This window comes from Cavia porcellus, unplaced genomic scaffold, assembly GCF_034190915.1.
Source record: "Cavia porcellus strain 051 isolate PalLab524CR breed Dunkin Hartley unplaced genomic scaffold, mCavPor4.1 scaffold_19, whole genome shotgun sequence".
Classification (NCBI taxonomy): Eukaryota; Metazoa; Chordata; class Mammalia; order Rodentia; family Caviidae; genus Cavia; species Cavia porcellus.
The window spans coordinates 639,931-663,237 of NW_026947502.1; the positions used below are offsets into that span (position 1 = coordinate 639,931).

Genomic DNA, 23,307 nt, shown 5'->3' on the forward strand with positions numbered 1-23,307 from the left:
AATGCACAATGCAAACTCATGAGGCCTGGGGGACACAGACATAAACCATGACAGAAGGTATTTATGCATAAAGACATATTATTCACAGATAGGATGAAGTAAGAAGAGAAAAAAATATAATCAACTTAGAGTAAATGGACAGAACGGAATTCCTCAGGTTAACTCTAGTACTGATGCTGACTGGAAGGGAGAAGAGGAAAGGACTGGTGGCCAGAGTGAGAGCAGCGGAGAAGGTAGCAGGGAGGGCGCTGTGATCAAAGTATGACGTACGTTTGTGTGGAAATTGTACAGTCTGAAACACTGAAGTTAAGTAAAATAAGGCAAAAAATGTTAAATATGGCACGGTTTCTCTTATCTTTCTTAAGAAAATGTAAGTATTAATAATTCAAAGCAAAATATGATGATAGGAATGAGGGACATAGACCTTATGCAGATGTAGAGGGGATCTAGGACAGGGAAAGGCTGAGATGGGAGTATAACGGACTAAGAGTCAGTGTGTGTATGTCCCATATCCCTATGATCATTGTGCTCACCATGTGTGACCAATATGCAGGCTTGGTATCTGACTATTGGCTCTCTGGTGTAAGTGTGACTCTCTGGTGTAAGCCCTCTGGAGGGATGGTGAAACTGAAGACCAGTGTCCAAAAGCATTGGTAGAGACTGGAGCTCTTGCAAAATGAGAGCACTTCACTTTTTCTCTTTTTATTCTGTCCTGGAGACAAACTTCTGTGACTGTTCCATCCACATCAGGGTTGGGTACTTCTACTTCAGTTTTCTGAGGCATATGTCAATCATCTACAGTTATATCTGTTGATTTCCTAATCTACAAGGTGGTTCTTACTCAGGTCAAGCTGACATCACAATCAACAATCACAACATGGAACCATATTGTGTCTGATATTAGACGAACTGGTGAGGAAAAAGTGGCACATCTACATAATGTAATACTAATCAGCCTTTAAAAAGAAGAAAATCCTGGCATTAGCTATCATGTAGATAGATGTTGAAGACCTTGTTTTAAAAGAAATATTCAGGCATAAATAAATAAACAATATTGCATTAAATTACTGAAATGTGAATGCTTAAGAGTTTAGCTCTGAACAAAATGGTGACTACCAACTGTGAGTGGGGACATTAGGTGGGCATTAGTGAAAAGGCATTCATTTAAGTTAGATAAGAGAAATAACTAAAAGGTATCCCTTTATATCATAATGAATATAGTTAAAATAAATTGTATACTTGAAAACAACAGAATGATCTTATAAAGAAAAAGGACAATATGTCCAAAATATGCCTCATATAATGTGTAAAGACATCCAAAATGTACATAAGTCAGAAATAAAAATATGCAGTAGATAATAAGAAAATAAGAGGTATGTAAAGTATTTATCACCAGAAGATACATTAATTGTCATAAAGCATACATGGAGACATTTAATTAATCCTATGGTAAATGAAAATAAACAATTCAGTCATAAAAACTGATATGCAACCCAATGAAATGAAATGATAATATGATTTCATTTGCAAGAAAATTGAGAGAAGTGGGAGCCATCCTGCTGAGGGACATGACACTGATGTGGCAAATGGCACATGATTTCCCTACTTTAACGATTCTAAAGAAGTGACGAGAAAGTAAAATCAGAACTATGAGACAAGAGGAAATAAGTAAGAGGGAGAATACTTATTAGGAACAAAATATTCAGTACACACTGAATCCCCCTCCCCAACTGTGAAGCTGGGCAGGGGCGGGCATGCAGAAGGATGAGGGACACGACAACGATGGAAGTGTAGAAGGAAACACCAAAAACAAGCGTAAAATACAGTGCAATGATGTATCATTCTGTATAAACAAGGATGCTGTGATTCCTTTTTGTTTTACGTAAAATAAAGCAATAACAAAATGCTAAGAGAATATCAATAGTTAGTAAACCATGTATCATTATTTTCAAAGTATTTAGTAGACAAGACTTATACAGAAAAAGATTCTCTCTGACAAAGATGAAACAATGTCATAAGACTGTGTTTTCTGTGAATTAAGAGAAACTAGTAGCATAAAAACAGCATATATATACACACACACACACACACACACACACACACACACACACACACCATGGAATAAGTAATTTAGGAAATTGAAATTCCATCTATTTCCTGTGTTTCATACATGTGTGTGTGTGTCTCTTTTAAGACAACATTGTAATATTTGAACTTTGTGTCTGACTTCACTTAATTTTATGCTCTTAAATTATATCAATATCCCTATGAATGCCTCTTCGTGACAGAGAAGTATTCCACTGTGGATAAAGACCATAATTTCTCTATCGCTTCATCTATTGGTGGCCATACATGCTGTTTCCAAGATCTAGCTGTTATAACATATGCTACTATAAATGCGGTATGCATCTATCTTGTACCATGATGATTTTAACCTTTTTGAAAAGATACCTAGAAAAGGGATAGCTGGGTCAAACAAAATTGTTAGTTTTAGTTTTTTAAGAATCTCTTATTGCTTTTTAAAGGAGGAAAATGATATAATTAATCTGGATATTGTAATGTGACAAGTACAGTGGATATAGAAAATGTCATCCACTTTAAAAACTGGTGACCTGCAAAAAAAATCATGTAATTTCCACATGATTACAGTAGCATGCCTTCTCCCAGGTAGATTTCTAAGATGGAAAATGCTTGCTCAAACAAGAAATATGCATAAAAATCCATATCGGTATTTACGATAGCTAAAATACATGAAATATTTTAATCCATAACAATGCATGAAAACACATGGTGTGTATGCAAGTATGGTAGAATGTTATTCAGTCAGAAAAGAAACTACAGGAGTCAAAAATAAGAAAAAAGGAAAGGAGAAACTGAAAAAAGAGACGAAGGAAAGAAGGAATGAGAAAATAAAGGGAAAAATAAGAAGGAAAAGTGGAAGAAAAGAATGAAGGAATAAAAAAGGAGGTGGAGAAATGTGGTTGAATGAAGAAGCTAAAAAACAGAAGATCCCAGAAAATACAGCCATATTTCAGGTTTGGTCTTGGAATGGTGTCAGTATGCATCAAATGAGCAAACACTCTTTGAAGAATAATTTTCCTATAAAAATCCAATCACTGTTTTTACAAAACACAATATACCAATTTTAAGGGTAAAATCTATGTCAGTTCACTAACAAGTGTAATAAACTACCTTCACGTCAGTCTCCTCATTTGAGAAATGAGATAAATTAGAGAAAATATCTCAGATATTTTCGGGATTAAATGAGACCAATAAACATAACTTGTATGATGAGAAATTTAACTAGACTACTGAGTTATTTTTATTGCATTTCTTCCAAGTAATACAAGAACAAGATCAAATTAAGGTGAAAATCATTAACACTGAAATGTTACAAAATAATTTTATGTAATTGGGTACAGTGTGATACTTTGATAAATGTACACATTTTGTAATGATCAAAACAGGCTATGTAACATGTGCAGCACCTAAATATTTATTATTTCTTTCTTTTGATAAGAATATTTAAGATTATTGAAGAGATAAAGTTGGAGAACATCAAGGCAACGCTGACTATATTAGGCACATTAAAATGAAATTAGAAATATCACAAATACCTCTAAGTAAACAGATCAAAGATGAAATATTAAGAAACATGAGAAGGGAAGAAATAATTTTAATGAGAAGGCTGTTAAGAAACAAATGAAAAGTCATATACACAAATGTCATTTGCAAGTGTTCTTACAGACAAAATGACACATAGATTTTTGGAGAATACAAAGAACAAGATTATTAAAATTTCAGATATTTGCCTTTTAAAGAGATACAAAATTCCCTTAAGTTTTAAGGTCAGTGGTCCATCCAGGAAAACAGATTGTCCTGCTGAGTAATCTGCCCAGGGCCCTCTTCACATCCTTGTTCCTCAGGCTGTAGATGAAGGGGTTCAGCATGGGGGTCACCACAGTGTACATCACTGAGGCAGTCATGCTTGCCTGGGAAGAAGGAGTGAATGTGAAGCTAAGGTATTCTGCAAGGCCTGTCCCATAGTACAAAGACACCATACACAGGTGAGACCCGCAGGTGGAAAATGCCTTAGACTTGCTTTCAGAAGAAGACATCCTCATTAAAGAGGAAACAATCCGAGAGTAAGAGAAGAGGATCCCGGTGGCAGGAAACACACCCAGCAGGACAGTTGCTACATACAAGACAGCATCATTGATGTGGGTGTCAGAGCTGGCCACTTGGAGCAGAGCAGGCAGATCACAGAAGAAATGTAGGATTTCTGTGCCTCTGGTGAAGGTTAGATGCAAAATCAATAGAAGGTGCATCAAGGCAACCCAGAAAATGATGAACCAAGACACCAGGATGAGGAGGACACAGAGCTGGGAATTCATGATAATTATGTATTTCAGGGGGTGGCAGATGGCCACAAAGCGGTCATAGGCCATCACTGTCAGGAGGAAATTATCCATTCCATCAAAAATCATAAAAAAATATACCTGAGTGAGACATTCAGTGTAGGAGATACCTTTGTTCTGTGCCTGGATGTTCAGCAGCATCTTTGGGATGATGGTGGAGGTTAAACAGATGTCCACAAAGGACAGGTTGGAGAGGAAGAAGTACATGGGCGTGTGGAGGTGGGAGTCAGAGCTGACGGCCAGAATGATGAGCAGGTTCCCAATCACTGTGAGCAGGCACACGGACAAGAAGAGCGAGAAGAGGGCGGGTTGCAGGGCCGGATCATCTGAGAGGCCCAGCAGAAGGAACTGTGCTGTATGTGAGTTGTTCTCTCTTTCCATGTGTCTGCTGTAACTGGTGGAGCGGAAGACAAAAGCACTGTTTAAAGAGCACAGAACCAGTCCGTTCATAGTTATCACTGCACTCCGCCACCCTGGATGGATGCCCTTCACCGTCCCCTGGATCCTGCCAGAAAGGGTGACACACTCAGCCCCGTTATGTTTCCATTTTCCAATTTAACTCTCGATTCTTATTTATGTTTGTTTTTCTTTAATTTTCTGTGGAACTGAGGATGGATCCAGGGCCTTGTGTTTGCTGAGCAAGTGCTCTACTACTGCAGCATATCTTCCGCCCTTCTGATTCTTATTTTTTCAGTTTTCAAATAGTTTCTAATTAATTGCCCAAGCTGGCATCAGCCTTGGGGCCCTGTTGTCTTAGCCTCCCATGTGCTACCTTTCTCTTTATTTCTACAGTAACCCTTCTATTTTGTCAGATTCACTAGTTTTCATTTTACTATGTAATCTATAGACCTAACAAATTTCCTCTGTTATGACTGATGAAAATAATGACCACAGCTCATATATTTTTGACTTCCCTATGTTTCTTCATACGAATGGCTCTTTAATGTATGGGTTTTTTCAAGCAAGCTTTTTTCCTGCAATGACACTTCCTAGCCACGTAACAGTTTACTGTCAACACCTTTGCTTTCTCCCTAAAAATGTGGCTACTGCTACTATGTCATCTGTGATACTTAAAAATGCTCCTGTACAAGTAGGATCTCAATAAATCTTTATTACCATTGTTGTAATTATTATTAAAATTGTTGAAATTCTCCCCTAAAATACATTGGTTTGGACGTCTGTCTTAAAGAATTGTATTGCCTTAAAAAGTTGTGTTCCTTTTAAAAATTTATTCTTGTTTTATTTCTATTGTTAATTTTCACTTTTACAGGTACACATGTGACATGTATCTTCATCATACTCATCATAAGGAATTTATACTCATGCCTAACATGTCTTGGCTATTTCTCTCTCCCTTCCCCTCCCCACTCTTCTGAACCTTGGGACCATACTTTTAAATGAAATAAACCATTCACGTAGGCTTCAATGTCACATTATCTCTCTTGTATTATAGAACAAAAGCATAAATAAGGGCCAAAATGCACGTTAGATATTGGGAACTAGAAAAAGATTTTCACATAAGAAAAAGAACAAGGGAGGAAGAGGGAAACGGAAAGAAGGGAAATTAAGTCAGACTTCAGTGAAAGTAATTTTTCCATCTTTTTAACATTTTTGTGACCCTAAGAATGTTATTTAATTCTATTATTCAATTGCAAATACCTCACCTCTGCATTATGCTTTGTAAATGTGTAGTGAAATGTTACAGTGTAAAATTAATTGATATAACTCAAAAGTTTTCTACTTTGATTCCCATAAAATGTAATTGACATTTCAAAGTGGGAATTTCTGTTCATAATACAAAAATAAACCTTTCTTGCATGGCTATCATTTATCAAACCTCCCTTTAAACTGGGATAAACATAAGGAAAACAATGTGATTCTTTTTTTTTTTTTTTCTGTACCAAAAATCAAACTCACAACCTCGCACTTGCCAAGAAAGGGCTGTGCCAAGGTGCTCTATCTTTGGCCCCTAATTGTGATTCTAGTTAGTCTAATATTTTTATTTTTATTAGTACTTCCTTGAAGTACCTGATGCCATTCGTCATGGTGAGTTGGTACAAGCATGTAACACATCTTAATTCATACAAGCACAACAGTCAGATTACTACATTTGACCACTGTGTATCATTTCTGATTGATGTAGATCTTTAAGGCACCCTAAATCAGAGACTACCCAATGAATTCTTCCAAGAAGAGGAAGGAATATGTGTACTATATAGGTAGAAGTGAAAACAATGCACTAACATTAAAATTAAATACAAGACATGTATGAGAGTCTGTTCTCATTCATGCATACATTTGAGGGTGGATATAGTTTGTCAAAATTGTAAGAATTCATTGCTAATACATATGTTTGATGGACTAATTGATAGTATTCCAGATGTATATATCAAAGAACCTAAAATATTAAAAGACAAATGTAAACATTAAGTCAAAGAACCTAAAATATTAAAAGACAAATATAAACAAAAATACACATGTATAATTTTTATGCTAGGATAGGATCAATATTATTATTGCCTACAACATGAAAATTACCAGAGACTGAAAAAGGAACAACTTATTGTGGGGTGTGGAATGTCATGATCTTCTGTAAGATAAGGAAATTCTGAATGAGACGGGAAGAAATCATTGTTAATAAGAGAAATTAAGTGCAGAAGAAACATTCTAGGCTGAGAGAACAGAATGTGTAGTTTCCCTGTCGAGTGAGAGCTTGGTATAAGATGAGGACGAGAAGCCAGCATGGTGCAGAGCAGAGAATGAGGGTCAGGTCCAAGAGAGTTCATTTTCTATTGATTCCTTGCCACGTTGGTAAATTAATGTTTACTTTAAGACAGATGTCTTATATCAATATGATTTTTCTGGAATTTTTAGTGGATTTATATGATACCTGTTATGTTATAGACACTGTAGAAAACAAATGTTTAAGTGTAAGTTCACTACTGAGACAAAAAGATAAGTATATTATGAACAGTCTTCCAGCTTTTCACATTCTTGACTACAGATGACAGGCACAGTAATAAAATTAAATGAAATTCATTCACCTGTGTCAGACAGCTGGAGTATGGACTAAAGGTAAAATGTTTCTCTGGAAAGTCATTGGTTACATTTCAAGCATCACAAACAAAAATTAAAAATACAATGAATATTTAATTCAATTAGAGAAATGGAAGCCGGTTTGACATAAGGAAGTTTGAAAACTGACTCAATTACAGAAATCAGCCGGTGATGACAAATAACTGTATTATTAAAATCTGAAAAAGTATAACAGGCACAACTGTGGTTAATGACCATGATCAAGGCTCTCTATAAATGAAGAAAACCAAAGGCGTTTTCATAATTCAGCAAAGACTAGAAATTTCCAAATCAGTGAATAGAAGATCATTTGTGACCAATACATTAACGTGAACAGAGAAGTCCTTCTAAAACTTTACTTACTAATATTTTACTGAACATTTAAGTAATTTAGTAAAATAGGAGGAGAGAGAGATGCCATATGGAAGTATTGGGCTCAGGAAATAATCACCATGTTACACATGTTGTAGACACTCAGGTAAAATGGTGACAGGAATACTGAAAAATGTACAAGACACAGTAACATCTGCAAGAAAACTTTGGAACTATAATAGTAAAATCTAATCAAATATACAAAAGTTTAGGCAATACCTTATATGTGATTGAGCTTCAGCAGGAAGATAAACAACAAATAATCAAATTTGGAAAGTTTAATTTATAGGAAAGAATAAAGTGGTGGAGACTCTTGAAAAGTTAATTCTTGTTGGAAATAGGCAATAGATTCTGGAGAATAAAGGAAACAGAAAAATGACCACATAAGAGCAAGCTCAATGAACATGAGTTTCTTCAAAATACTGTAGAACAGTCTCACCTCAGACTCTCTCTTCTCATTCTAGAGTCAGAACCGCATTGCTTTCTCGGTGCTCCACTTTCCCCTTTGGGACGCACCACGTTTCTCACATGGCTGCCAGTGAAGCTTTCTTCTCTCACTATCTGTACCTGGAAAGCCATCTGAATTTTCTTGGAGACCGAATGAGAGAATGACAGGTAAGGGGCACCTGGGATGTGTTTAAATTGTCCGCCGTGGGAGGGATTGAACTCTCACAGCTCCTTGATTGCAGTCCCATGAGGTAGAGAGCATATACAGGATGAAACATTTCAGTAAATGATGTGTCAGTGTAAAATGTTAAGGGAGATGAAGTAATGGCCTCTAAGGAAGACGCACTTTTTTTCTTTCCTTTGATCTAAATGTCATATAATCTCCCATGAAGAAAGTTTAATTTCAGCAAAAAGAAAATCCCAAGCACCATTTCTTTATCATATGCCTCCCTTGGTAACATTGGTAACATTTGCAGACTTTGTTTATCTTTTTATCTCCACAATGTATATCTTCATGGAGTTTTTTTTATTTCATTCACTATCATTTTAAAGATTTCCATTGTGTTACTTTTGAAGTCCTCTATTTCAGTGTCTCCTGTACTTGCTCCTGGTGGATTAGATGTTTGAGACTGCATTTTGCTTTTTCATTTTGCCATTTTCCTTTTTTGAGTTAATATTTGGTCTTTCAATCCCACTAGTGGCAACTGTTGGTAGTGTGCATCTTGGGGTCCTAATGTAAGGTTGATATTTGTACAGTTGCTGGGTCCCACAATGAAGAGGCAGGCCAGTTACCTGACATCCACCTGCAGGGCCTGTTGGGTGAGTCCTATAGTCTTCCTGGCTGACAAGCCTAGTAGTGTTGATGTAGGTCAATTTTAGTTCCTGCTATTACTTTATCTTCAGATTATTCCAGGTCACAAAATCTCCCTGTCTATAGTGTTTGTGTCAGCTGAGGCCCTACTGAGTCCCTATTGTGTGCCTGAGTATCTCATAATCTCTTTTGATTTTCTCCACTTTGAGGGAGTCCTTGTTGGCACACTCTTCACTCTGCCTGATGGTTTTTTTGTGTGTGCAGGAAGGAGTCACCCACACTCTTGCCAGACTCATCAAAGTCTGACAATTAGTTGGTGTGAGCTTTACTACTGGCCCTATTTGCCCAATGTACACCTCTATTTTACGGGCACACTCACCACACTGACTGGAGCCTGCTGAAATCTTCTCTTTGAGTGAGGCAGTTACTGAATCCCCCTTCAAGCTAGCCCAGTTAATCCGCTGTAGTTCAAGGTTCTGGCAGAAAGAGTGGGAGCTGAAGGTCAAAAACAGTATTAGGTCCAGGAGGTAGAGTGTCCCCGAGGGGTCAGCAGATGTCCTGTGTCTGAGTGTCTGCTAGGCATAGACCAAGGTCCCAGGTCAGCATAGCTTTCATTAGTGCTGACTGGAGTTGTGTTGGAAGTGGGGTGCTTTGCAGGTCAAGGTCTGAGGGCAGCATTCACTCCACAGGATCAGTGGGAGTTGCACAGGAAGTTTGCAGTGGTGTGATCCAGAGTCTCAGGGAGGCATGGCATTCCTCAATGCCAGCTGGAGTCGCTTAGGAAGCAGGTGGCTGTTTGGTCCGTGGTCCAAGGGCAGCAAGCATTCCCCAGGGATCACCAGAGTCACACAGGAACGATGGTGTGAGCCAAAGCCCCAGGGTAGCATGACGTTCCTCAGTGCCAGCTGGAGTTGTGCCTGTTTCTGGGTTTTGAGCAATGTTTTAAAGTTTCCTCAGTGCACTGGGAATCACCTGGCCCACTTTTGGTTCCTGGAGCAGACTTATGGTAGCGGCTTTACACTTGGAGCTCGCTGGGTGAGGGCAAGTTGAGCCCGTAGGGATTCTGTGTGTCTTCTGGAGATTTCAGGTGCAGGGCATGGTCTTACTGTCGGGGAGCAAAGTTCTAAGGCTTTCCCATATCCTGGGATTCAATCTGCGTGTGGTCAGGACCCACTACTGGATTTTGGGCCCTGCTTGCTGCTTGCAGTTTGCTGGGCATGGTCCAGTTAGGCACGCAGGTACCTCTCATGCATCTTAGTGTGATCTCAGTTGCAGGGCATGGACTTGCAGCCTGGGAGTGAAGTTCTAAGGTTTCCCCATGCACTGGAATTTAACCCCTGTGCAGTCAGGCCCTGGGCTATATACTACTTTTTTAAAAGAAGGATAAAAGAAAAAAATGTTGGTGAGGACAACAGGACCACGAACTCTCCTACTTGCCGGAAGGAATACAGTCTTTTATGACCACTGTGGAAGACAATAGATAGAATCCTTGGGAACTAAAAATGGAAAGTCTACTGTTCCAAGCATACTTCTCCTGACTATATTCTCCAAACAATTACACATCTCATGCTATCCATATCCTTATGTATAGCAGCATAATTAATAAATAAGCTCTGGAGACAGTTTAGATACCTATCAACAGAAAATAGTCAAAGAAGTTATTCTGCTATACACAGATAAAATCAGATTATTTGGTGAAAATGCATGAGAAATTTGAGACCATAATGTTAACTGAAATGTGTCCTGAAATTAAATATTATATGGTTTTATTCATATGAGAAACTCAAAATATACATAAGAAGGTTAGAATGAAAGGGAAATAATAGGAAACTGTCAGGCAGAGATTGGTGATGGGGAATGGAGCATAGAAATAGAGGAGGCAGAAGCATGGAGAACATTGTAAAGGAATTGAAAACTATCAAAATACATTATATACTTGTGCCAATTCTCTGACACAAATGCAACTATTATGTATTATAAGCATTCAGTTGCAAACATTTTAAATAAATCCACGAAGACAAATGAAGGAGAGAGAGTATCATAACTTTTTACTTACAAAAGTTCTTGGCAGACTGAGTATTTACCTCAGTGGCCCAAGTGCCTGCCTTGCAAGCCTGTGGTCATGAGGGCTATCTCCCATACAAAAAAATATCCCTGGCTATCAATTAGATGTAAAAACATAGCTTACTTTGGCTGGTATCAAGTACAATTGCAATCTTGGAGCAACATAAAAAGACAGAAGGTTAATTTATGTACTACTGAAAGTTGACTAATCCTCAAACAAAACTAGAGCCACACACTAACTAGAAACACAAGAACCTTACTGTCCCCTCAGTTGGACACCTGAACACAGCCATGTATTGAAAACCAACTTTACTTTTTTAGTGTATTTTGAAATGTTTCAGTTGTCAACAGTTATCAACATCTTTTTTATCAACATGCTTTGATTTGTATTCAATGTTCAGAAAATGCAAGCAAATCTAGTTAATATAATGGAGAAATCTGAATATGGGCAATTGTTTAGATAGTAACTTCAGGACAAAGGCACGGAGGGTCCATTAAGATACAATACAGATGTTAATGGAAAGGGATCTTCTAAAACACAGAGGGTTCATGGGTATGAAAGCAATGAGACCTACTGACTTTTCAATGTAATGAAATGTAGTGACCACGAGTGAAAGTGTACGACTATTTAGAGTCAAGAAAGCACAGGTTAGTGATATCCAGAGGCCCCACACAGCATTAAAAATATCTTTTAATGGAAACATGATAATGGAACAGTATAATAATAAATCAAAACTGAACTATAATAATAATAAGCTACATTGAGAAGCAATGTATTTGAACATGATATTTAAGGAAAACCAAATCAGCTGCTACAAGAACTGAATTTATGACTCGTGTTTTGAATTTGATCCATTTAGGAACTGAATATGAAATGGTTTTGAAGTTTCTAAAACCCTTAAAGTCAGACCCACATATATCAAAGTCTCTGGTGATAATACCCATTAATCAGTAATTTTATGCTTCTTAGGTGATTCCAATAAAAGCCAAACTTGGGAATCAGTGATATGGCTTCTGACTACAATAAGCCTAAATAGATAACATCAGTGTAATTTTCAAATAAAATGAACATGTATTTTGAAAACAGTTGCCAATTTTAAATATATAGACATTTTAGCCTTTCATCTGGAGGTTGTTATTTCTCAGAAACTACAGTGTCTGCCTGTTTAGAATGATTTAGTCATGATATTTGTGATGAAAAGAAGATTCAAGAACATGTGTGCAATATAGTTAAAGATGAACCAAAGGAAACAACATTTAACTATTCAACACTGAATAAAAAGAAAGTCATACATCTGTAAGTGTGGACAAAGAGTCAGAATATGCAAATCTAGATGGCTGGATGATTTGGAAGTCTAGATGATTGGATTTTACAACACAAACTACAAATGGAAAGAAGAGATAATAAGACTACACTGTTCTGCTCTGTAGCCTTCACAGGGCACGTTTCATGTCTTTGTTCTTCAGGCTATAGATGAAAGGATTTAACATTGGAATAACCACTGTATACATCACTGAAGCCACTGAAATATTTGCACGAGAATGTAACACAGAGGATGTAAGATAAACACCAATGGCTGTTCCATAAAATAAGCAAACAACTGAAAGGGGAGACCCACAAGTGGAACAGGCTTGATGCTTCCCACTTGAGGATGGCATTTCTGTAATTGAGGAAATAATTTTATAGTAAGAGAAAATGATCCCTGAAAGGGGAAGAAATACATAGATGACACCTACAAAATACATGACTATATTTTTGGTAAAGTTATCACAACAGGTGAGATGTAGAAACTGAGAAGGTTCACAGAAGAAATTAGAAATGTTCATGTGCTCAAAATAGGTAAAGTGCAAGAAAATCAAATTGTATAGCTGGGATTCTAAAACACTAAACAAAAGAGACACCATGACTAAGCAGACACAGAGGCAGGGGTTCATGATACATGGTATTGCCGGGTTGACAGATGGCCACAAACTGGTCATAGGCCATCATAGTGAGGAGCATGTCATCCATACATCCAGAAGTTAGAAAAAGAGACATCTGTGCCAAGCAACCTCTGTAGGAGATTTCCTTACTCTGTAACTGAATGTCCATAATCAGGTTAGGGACCGTAGTAGAGATGAAACAGAAGTCAACCAAAGACAAGTTAAAGAGAAATAAGTACATTGAGGTGTGGAGATGGGAGTCTGAGATGATGGCCAGAATGATGCGCAGGTTCCCAAGCACAGCCAAGAGGTACAAAGACAGACAGAGTCCAAAGAGGATGGGCTGCATTTCTGGATTCTTTGAGAGACCCTTGAGATGAAATTCTGAGATGTGTATTAGATTTTGTTCTTCCAAACTTCTTGGGCACCTTATGAAAGAGAATGAAAAAAAACAGAGTGATAGTTGAGTGCTGCAAGAAAGAAACAAACAGCAAGAACTCAGACAGTAGTTCTACTTGCCGCATTTTGGATATTTAATGCACTGTGCAAGAGTTTGGAGACATAACACTGTTTTATCTGAACCCTAAAGTGGACAACTCATATTCAGGAAATATTTGTCTGTGTCACTTATCTTGCAGGATGCTTTCTATTTTCCTTTATTTTATGACAATCCTCTTAGAGGAAGTGCTCAGTCTACATTTTTTAAAAGTTGTTTAATATATAACTTACATCCTTACCTCTGGTGGATCTCACCTTGTGATAGGTCTGTTTAAGTTTAACACACATCACCAACATCATTGCTGACCATGGATGAAGTATCGGTGTAAACTTAGTGTTAGTAAAAAAGAATACAGGAAGGTGACTCTGCTTTTTTTCTCTTCTGTATTCCACAGTGAGGAACATCAGAAAACTTCCTGATTTCTAATTGTAATGTCTATTGCATATGTTTAAAGACTTTACTACCAAGAAAAAAGTCAAAATGTAACTTGAGCCTAACAATTCTTATAGAATCTAATAGAAATTCCTGGTTCGTGGGTTGTAATTTTTTCTTCAAATAGTTGAAAATAATTTTTACTTATTTTTAGTCAGTTCACAATACAGTCATAAAGGGCAAGTATATAAAACATAGAACTATAAAAATAATGAAAATACACAACCACAGTTTAGCCATTGCTTCCCAAAAGAACTACTACCATGACTTCAGTAAAAATATTGTGATATTTTAACATTGTATGAATATCAGTGCTCATCTAGATAGAGTACAATCCAACAATATCTAACTCTCTTGAAAGATGCTAGATAAATCATTACATTTTCTGTTCAATAAAGATTAATCCTTATCCGATATAACCTGCATATTACTGTTCATGTATACTGACAAAGCTTCGCAGGCATATATCAGTGGCAATTCTTGTGTACTTATTGACCACAAAATATCAACTTGTGTAGAGAATAATAAATCCATTAGACTTCAAAAGTGGAGCTAGTGTCCTGTGACAGGAGTTAATAAATCAACAGTATCATCCTGTATCACTGATCTTGTGCCTTATATACAATGAATGGAATCTCTCCAACTTCCGCTGAGTAAGATAAAATGGGAAAATACAAATGATTTTTCCAATATGTGTAGCATCTAAAGGGTTTCTGGAACTTGGTAAAATTTTCCCTTTGTTTGTTTCAAATAAGGAATTCCATGGAAACCGTGGTGACTGATGAAAACAAATGTCAAACCAGTGAAACCAGAGCAATCCAGTTCTAAGATTTGTATAAAAAATCCTGAATGAAGTTTTAAACTTTTGTCTTTTTCTTTTTCTTTTTATAATACTCATGATTTTTGTTATGTGTTTAATAACTGAACAGTGTGGGTGTTGATAAAACTTTCGGGACACCCTTGCTTGTTTCATGATACAGTCACAAATAAGACTATTACTTTTTCCTACTGGTTATTGCATATTTCCATGGAAGATGACAGTTTAGATGGGAAGGAACCAAATGTGCTGGAGCCACACGGATTACCATCAATTTTTTGTGAGGCAAACAATCACTTATTCAGTGTATAAGACACACTTTTATTTTCAATGTCTCTTCTGTACCAGTCATGTTATAAACTTTGGGGAAACACAGAAATTATTTTTTTCTTTTTTCAAAAAAACACAAAGATTACATTTTATTCCAGAAAAAAACACTCATGAAGTAAGTCTTTTTACAAATGCACAACATATATAAGGACAAAAATTAATGTCTCAGTTACACAAAAAGTATAATTTCAAGTAACAGGATATTTTCGGTGAGCGATAAGAACTCATAATTAAAAGCAAAATTATATCTAAATTACATTTTGTCCTTATTTTATACATTCATCACATATGAATAAAGTGGTAAAGAGCCATATTTGTTTATTTCTTCCTCAATTTCATTTCATCAAACTGAAACCAACTCACTATATCAATGTTCAGGCTCAGAGATATAACTAACATGCTCACATTACAGGGATGGTAAAGGGGACTAAGAGATTCAAAATTAAATTGTCAGACTCTGGGCCCCATTCATTAATCTGAATTTTTCCCAATCACTAGACTGCATTTAGGAGATACTAAAGTTTCTAACAATACACAGACTTGAGGTCCTCTGGCCAGTTTCCTTAGTAGTAATGAAATCAGCTCCCTGGTTGTATCTGTCCTTTTGAGGTTGAGCTACCAGATAACAGGAGTTGAGGGATGTGATAACAGCAACACAAAGGCATGAGAGTGTGAATTATACTGCTCCTGCCCTTTCTGTTATCTTCCTCTGTGATCTAAGGCTTTCCTTCCTGTGGAGGGTGAAGCTGGTGCCAACCACTATTCTGTGATCTAACTGGAATCCCCAAAGGAAGCACCACAGCGCACTAAAGTCACTCCCCTACCCTAGAGTGACAGGGAAATGACATAACTTGGGCTGTTAGTAGGAAACTTTGCCAGCAATCTCCTGGTAGGATATTCAACTCATGGTGCCAACATTTCTGTCAGTCTCCTCCTCCTCCTCATGAACTTTATCCATTTCACAAGTGTAATTTCAAGGGCCACTGTAGAGAGAACCACTTTATCCTTTTGCAGGTGAAATGTTGGTGGCAAGCGTAATAAATGAGGGAGGTAATTAAAGATTTGAATTAGACATCAGAAGTGAAAAATGCTAAGAAATCCCATAAAGTTCACAGTAATTATGACTGAAATTGTGCAAATATTATCCTTCCATATTATCCTTCTCAGGTGTTTGTTTTTCTGGGTGTTTAGGAAATAAAGTTTCTGAGAGAAGGATAATATTATCCTTCTTAGGTGTTTGTTTTTCTGGGTGTTTAGGAAATAAAGTTTCTGAGAGCTCTGCACCCATCCACCTAGCCCCCAGTGCTTACTAGGTAAAGTGGCTTTCCTGTTGGATCATGACAGAGCAGTGCAGATCCAAAGCTATTTCCCTGACTTGGGCTCTGAAGGTGCTCTTCTCTTCCTCACCTTGATATGAATGTATTGCCAGATACAAGCGTCCTGACATAGATACCTTAAATGAGGATATGCTGTAGATGCTCTTTGACTGATAAAATCAAACTGAAGTCTGGGGGATACATACTGACACTGAAGACTACATGACGTTGGAGGCTCAATTCCCAGAGCTCACAATCAGCCACACCAGTCTATGTATTGCAACCACCATGGGTATCCTAATATTGCTGAGGAAAAGAATAAGAAACTGAAGTGTCCATCAAATTTTGGGCTCTTTCTCCATTCAGGTGAACTTATTTTCATATTATTCATGGATTTATTTTTTTCTATTTCATTTTGAAAGGATTTTTTGTATTTTACTTCGGTTGTGATTGTAGTAACAAGTAACAAGTTACCACTTTCATCAATTTTATGTGCACTAATCAGAGATACCTAACTTGCTCCTCAAATGTAAATATAACCAACATCCATTTCCAGAAATATTTCCCCTTGCAGAACTGAAAATTAGTATCCATTTTAAAAACCCCCATTGACTCATCTCCTAACCTTGACAATGACAATGGTGTAACATGTTCAAAAAACAAATCTTGCAATCTACCGCAATTACGTGAACAGGGAGACATGACTTATAGATCGACATGTTTTATTTTGCTGCAAGTGCAAATAAACGCCAAAGCCCCCAAACTACATTGTTCTACTGTGGCTTCCCCTTGAGGGGAAGTATTTAGTATTCCTCTTCCTCACATTGCTTATGAAGAAATTTCACATAGAAGTGGCCAAGAGGGAAGATCACTGAGGCCACGATGTGCCTTGTGGGAGACACCAAAAGAGCTGAACTCCAAGCACTATACTCCATGCCCCGTTCAAAAAAAAAGAAGGAAAGAACAAAGAAAAGAAAAAAATGAATGAATGAATGAATGAATAAAAAAGTAGATAACTAATATGTGATACCACAGATAGAGAAAATACTATTTTTCCTATGATCATTGGTTTTGAACAATGAAGGAAAAAATGTCAGGAAGAGAGAGGTGTGAGCAGAGGGCCTGCGTACCAAACTCTGCTTGGTTGTGCAACCTCAGAACCTCTCTCAAAACCAGATAGGGCCTCTCTCAACTTCCCCAAAGAGCTGGGGAGCTTTGGTGGGCCTTTTGGGTCCTGGTTGGGCCCTGCGCAGTGACCCGAGTGGCAGAAGAATCTCCTACACTGAGCAACGTGAGCTGAAGTCATGCAAAGCAAACTCCACATAGCCGTGAAACCTCAGCCTCTCACTTGGAACCTGTTAAGGCCCCACGAAGTGACTCCAAGCAGCTGCGGAGTTTGGGAGCACCATGTGACAGGAGCTGAATGCCTGCACAGAATACTCCATCTAGCTGTTCAGCCTTGGTACACTACTCAGAAGATGGTAGAGTCCCACCCAGCAACCCCAAGCAGCTGCAGAGCTTTGGAGTGCCACACGGTGTGGGCTGAAGTGCCACACAGTGTACTCCTCCTCAATTGAAGAGCATTTGAGGGCCACTAGAGACTGGTAAGGCCCACCTGATGACCTTCACTGAGCTGGGCAAATGCATAAACACTCTCCTTGCAGTATAGACAGACATTATTAACCCAGGAAGCAACTGAGACCTTGCATTCCACTTCCCCAGGGGAATACAGGAAAATGACAAAATGAAAGAGTAAAATGCAACCCCAAAACTCCAGCCCATCCCAAACACACCTAGGAGACGTGGATGTAGAAGAAAATGTAGGCCATACACCTGAAACATCTAAAATGATAGCAACTGAAGTAAAGCAACAACTTCATGAAGCTGTAAATTCCATCAAAAGCTGGCAAAACTGCCTCAGTGAAAATGAAGATAGACTTTCAGACCTCGGAGACAAGATTGTAGCTAGGAAACAGGAAAAAAAGATCTTTTTTGTTTAGTGAAAATATCAAAACAAAAAAGGATAGAAATAGTACAAAATTTCAAAAAAGTAACAGTAAGAAATCACTAGATGATAAATTACATATTGACATCTGAGAAGTTAAATTATAAAGGCAAAGCATAAAAATAGATAATGAAAGTACAAACTGCTCTGTTTGATAAGTTAACAAAACCTTAGTAATATGGTTATCTATCTTGCACACTTAAACAAACATCCATACAATAATACACTTTAGAACACTTTCTCTCCCTTTCATTATAACAATATCTATTATATATTTTGCATCTTATTACTCTCTCAATTTTTTCTTATTTTTATACTAGAGAGATGATGTGAGATTTGCAAATGTGAGTCTGATTTATTCACTTATAACGATAGTCACATGTTGCCTCCATTTACCTACAAAAGCCTCAAGATCACCCTTTTTATAGCTGAGTAATAGTCCATTGCATAAAAATACTACATCTTTTTCATCCATTGTGTGGTTGATGGGCATTTTGGTTATTTCCAAGATTTAGCTATCACAAATTGTGCTGCCATAGGTGTACATATATCTCTGTGACATGACCTTTTTATTTTTTCTGGTAAAATACCCAGGAAGACAATAGCTTGCATTGGATGAAACTTTTAATCCTAAAGTTTTAAGGAATCTCCATACTGATTTCCACAGTGGCTGCACCAGTCTACACTCCCACCAACAGTGGAGCAGGGTTCCTTTTTTCCCACAGGCCCACCAACATTTATCAGTTGATTTATTGATGGCAGCCATTCTTTCCGGAGTGAGATGAAATATCAATGTTGTTTTAATTTGCATTTCTCAAATGACCAGTGATGGTGAATATTTCTTCATGTATTAATTTCGCATTTGTGTATCTTCATCTGATAAATGTGTATTCATTTCAGATGCCCATTTTTGGAGAGGGTATTTGATTTGGGGGGGGTTGATGTTTTCAATTCTTTATATGTTCTGGATATAAGTCCTTTCTCTGAGAGACTGCTGGCTAAAATTCTTTCCCATTCTGTGGGTTTTCTTTTTAACTTTACTGGTGATTTCTTTTGAAGCACAAAATCTTTTTAATAAGATGAGATCCCAGATGTTGATTCTTTGAACTACTTCCCGTGTAGTTTGTGTTTTGTCCAAGAGTTCTTTGCCTACCCCAATGTATCCAAGATTTTTACCTACCTTGTCTTCCTGGGAATTTAGTGTTTCTGTTTTAATATTTAGATCTTTGATCCATTTTGACTTTAGTTCATGGTAATATACATGGGTCTAGTTTCATTTTTTGGCATGCTGAAAGCCAGCTTTTCCAACACCATTTATTAAAGAGGCTATCCTTCCAGTGAACATGTTTAGCCCCTTTTGATACATATAAGGTAGCTGAATGTCCTTGTGGTTGTGTTTGCATCTTCTCATCTGTTCCATTGATCCTCAGGTCTATTTGTTTGCCAGTCCTGTGCCTTTATCACTGTGGCTTTGTAGTATAATTTCAAGTTAGGAATTGAGATGCCTCCTGCCTTGCCTTTGTTGTCCAGAATCACCTTTGCCATTCTAGGTCTCTTCTGTTTCCAAATGAATATTGGGGATGTTTTCTCTAGATCTGTAAAGTATGTGAATGGTATTTGCATTGGGATTGCATTAAATCTGTGTAACAGTTTTGTGAGTATGGCCATTTTCATAATGTTGGTCCTTCTAACCAAGAGAAAGCAATATCCTTCCATTTTCTAATATTGTCTTCAATCTCTTCTGCATTCCTGGGGTAAATCCCACTTGGTTGTGATGTATATTCTTCTTGATGATTTGCTGAATTCTACTTGCCAATATTTTATTGAGAATCTTTGCCTCAATTTTCATTAGTGAGATTGGCCTATAGTTCTCCTTTTTGTTTGGGTTTCTCTGGTTTTGGTATCAGAATAATAATTGCCCCCAGGAATGAGTTAGGGAGGAGTGCTTCCTTTTCAATTTCATTGAAGAGTTTAAGGAGTATTGGCATCAAATCTTCTCTACATTTCTCACAGAATTCAGCCATGAATCCATCAGGACCTGGGCTTTTCTCTGTTGTTAAGTTTTTATTTATGTTTTTAATTTCAATAGCTGATGTTGAGTTATTCAAAATTTTTATATCTTCTTGATTGAGCTTTGGCCATTCATACATTTCTAGAAAATTTTTCCATTTCCTCGGTGTTTTCTACAGTATGTGACTAAAATTTTTCAAAGTAGGTGTTCATGATCTTTTGAATTTCCATGGGATCTGTAGTAATTCTCTCCTTTCAGTCCTTATTTTGTGAATTTAAATTTTTTCTTCCTTTTTCTTGATAAAGTTGGCTAAAAGTTTATTGATATTGTTATTTGCTAAAAAAACTCTGTGATTCATTAATTTTTTGTATTTTTTTAGTCTCATTACATTAATTTCTTCTCTGATCTTTACAGTTTCCTCTCTTCTTTGATATTTGGGTTTAGCTTGCTCTTTGTTTTTCTAGAAGCTTGAGATGTAGCTCTAGGTTGTTTATTTGTGCTCATTCTGTTTTCTTGACATGGTGACTTATTGCTGTATATTTCCCTCTTAGAACTGCATTAATTAAACCTGCATCCCACAGGTTTCAATGTGTTGTGTCCACATTTTCACTGAACTGTAATTATTGTTTAATTTTTTCATTAATTTTACCTGTAACCCATTGATTGTTCAGGAGGTTGTTATGTAATTTCCATATAATCATGCAGGCTTTGCAATTACTTTTGCCATTAATTTCCAATTCAAGTGCATCATGGTCAGATAATATGCATGGGATAATTTCAAACATTTTACATTTACTTAAGAATATTTTATAGTCTAATATGTGCCTATTTTGGAGAATGTCCCATGTGCCCCTGAAAAGAATGTGTATTCTGATGTGGTTGAGTTGAACACTCTATAAATGTCTACTAAGCCCATTTGCTCACAGGTTTGATTCAGTTCTGTCATTTGTTTGCTGGCCTTTTGTTTAGTTGATCTATCTCTTTGTGACAATGGGGTATTAAGGTCCCCTATTAAATTTGTACTGTTGCTTATTTGGCATTTTCTATTTGTTAGTATTTTTCTTATATAATTGGGAGCTCTTGTGTTTGGTGCATATATATTTATGATTGTAAGATGTTCTCCTTGAATTATTCCCTTGACAGGTATGTGGTGATCTATTTATCTCTTTTGATCATATTTGGTTTGAAGTTCACATTGTCTGCAAATAGAATACTATTCCTTTTTTCTGATTTCTTGTTGCAAAGAATATTGTTTTCCATCCTTTGACTTTTATTCTATGAGTTTCCTTTTGAGTCAAATGTGTTTTGTGTATACAGCATATTGTGTGATAATGTTTCTTGATGCATTCTGTTAATAAATTTCTTTTAATAGGTGAATTGAGGACATTTGCATTGATGTATATAACTGATATGCATGGCTTAATTTTGTCACATTAATTTCCTGCTGTTGACTTTCTGTTTTTCCTCCTTGTTTAATTGCGTGTGCTGTTTGGTGGTTTCTTTCTGCTTTGGTTTTTGAAATTGTAGTCATTTTTATCTATATCTAATATGTCTTTCTGTACTATCCCTAGAGTTGGTTTGGTTGACATGAATTTATTTGTCATGGAAGGATGTCTATTCTCCACTACATTTCAAAGAATGTTTTTCTGGATACATTAGTCTGGGTTGAAAGTTGTTTTCTTTCAGGGCTTGCAATGTTTCACTCCAAGCTTGTCTTAAGGGTTTGTGCTGAGAAGTCTGCCAGGATTCTAATGGGCTTCCTTTGATAGGTGAGTTGTCTTTTCTCTAACAGCTTTTAGTATTCTGTTTTTATGTTTTATGTCTAGGATTCTAATTATTATATGTCTGGGTGTAGATTTATGTAGTTTGTGACTGTTTGGCATTCTATATACCTCACTTATCTGCATATTAGATTCTTTTCCTTTGTCTGGGAAATTTTCTGCTATTACTTCTATGAATGGTTTATCAATGCCATTCATGTTGATTCCTGCATCTTCATTGATACCTGTTAGTCTTATATTGTTTCTCTTGGCATCATCTTGAAGTTGTTGAATTGTCATTTCATGTTGGCTTGTTATTTTAAAAGTTCTAGCCTTGCATGATAGCTAGTTGAGGTCCTGTTCTCAAGGTCCAAAATGCTATCCTCAGCTTCATTTAAACCCTTTCACCAGCATTCAGTAGAATTTTTTTATTTCTTGTATATGTCTTTGAATTTGTTTCATGAATTCTACTTGTTTTCTGTATTTTGCATTCAAGGTTTCAATCATCTTCCAGTGCTCTTGTACTTTTTATCTATACCTTCTCTAGCTATGCTGAGCCACTCCTTTATTAAGGTTTTCATTTCTGTCTTTACATGAGAAATCATTTCTAATTTAATTTCCTGTATAGCCTTGTCAGTTTGTTTCTTCATTTCACTTCCTATGTTTTCAGAAATTTCAGGTGTATGACTTTCAAAGTCCTCTATTTCAGTGTCTCCTGTACTTTCTCCTGATGGATTAGATGTTTGAGATTGCATTGTTCTTTTATTTTGTCATTTTCACTTTTCAGTCTAATATTTGGTTTCAGGTTAGTTAGTGGTTTTGATCCCACTAGTCTCAACTTTTGGCAGTGCATATCTTATGGTCTTACTGTGTGGTTGATGTTTGCAGTTTCTGGGTACCACAATGAAGAGGAGGACCAGTCACCTGAATTTCCCCAGTAGGGTCACATTGAAAGAAGCCTACTGAGGTCCTCTGTTTGCATGAGGGCTTACTGAGTCTCCCATAAATCCAGAAATGTTAATCCACT

At 36.8% G+C, this 23,307-nt stretch overlaps 1 protein-coding gene and 1 pseudogene across 1 annotated transcript; both read right to left on the reverse strand.

Moving 5' to 3' along the window:
- Positions 1-3,836: 3,836 nt before the first annotated feature.
- LOC100716675 (olfactory receptor 7D4-like) lies at positions 3,837-4,799 on the reverse strand. Its single transcript, XM_013148127.3, has one exon. The coding sequence runs from the start codon at positions 4,797-4,799 to the stop codon at positions 3,837-3,839; it is 963 nt and encodes a 320-aa protein (XP_013003581.3).
- A 7,798-nt stretch (positions 4,800-12,597) lies between these two features.
- LOC106026731 (olfactory receptor 7E178-like) lies at positions 12,598-13,634 on the reverse strand (annotated as a pseudogene).
- Positions 13,635-23,307: the final 9,673 nt, after the last annotated feature.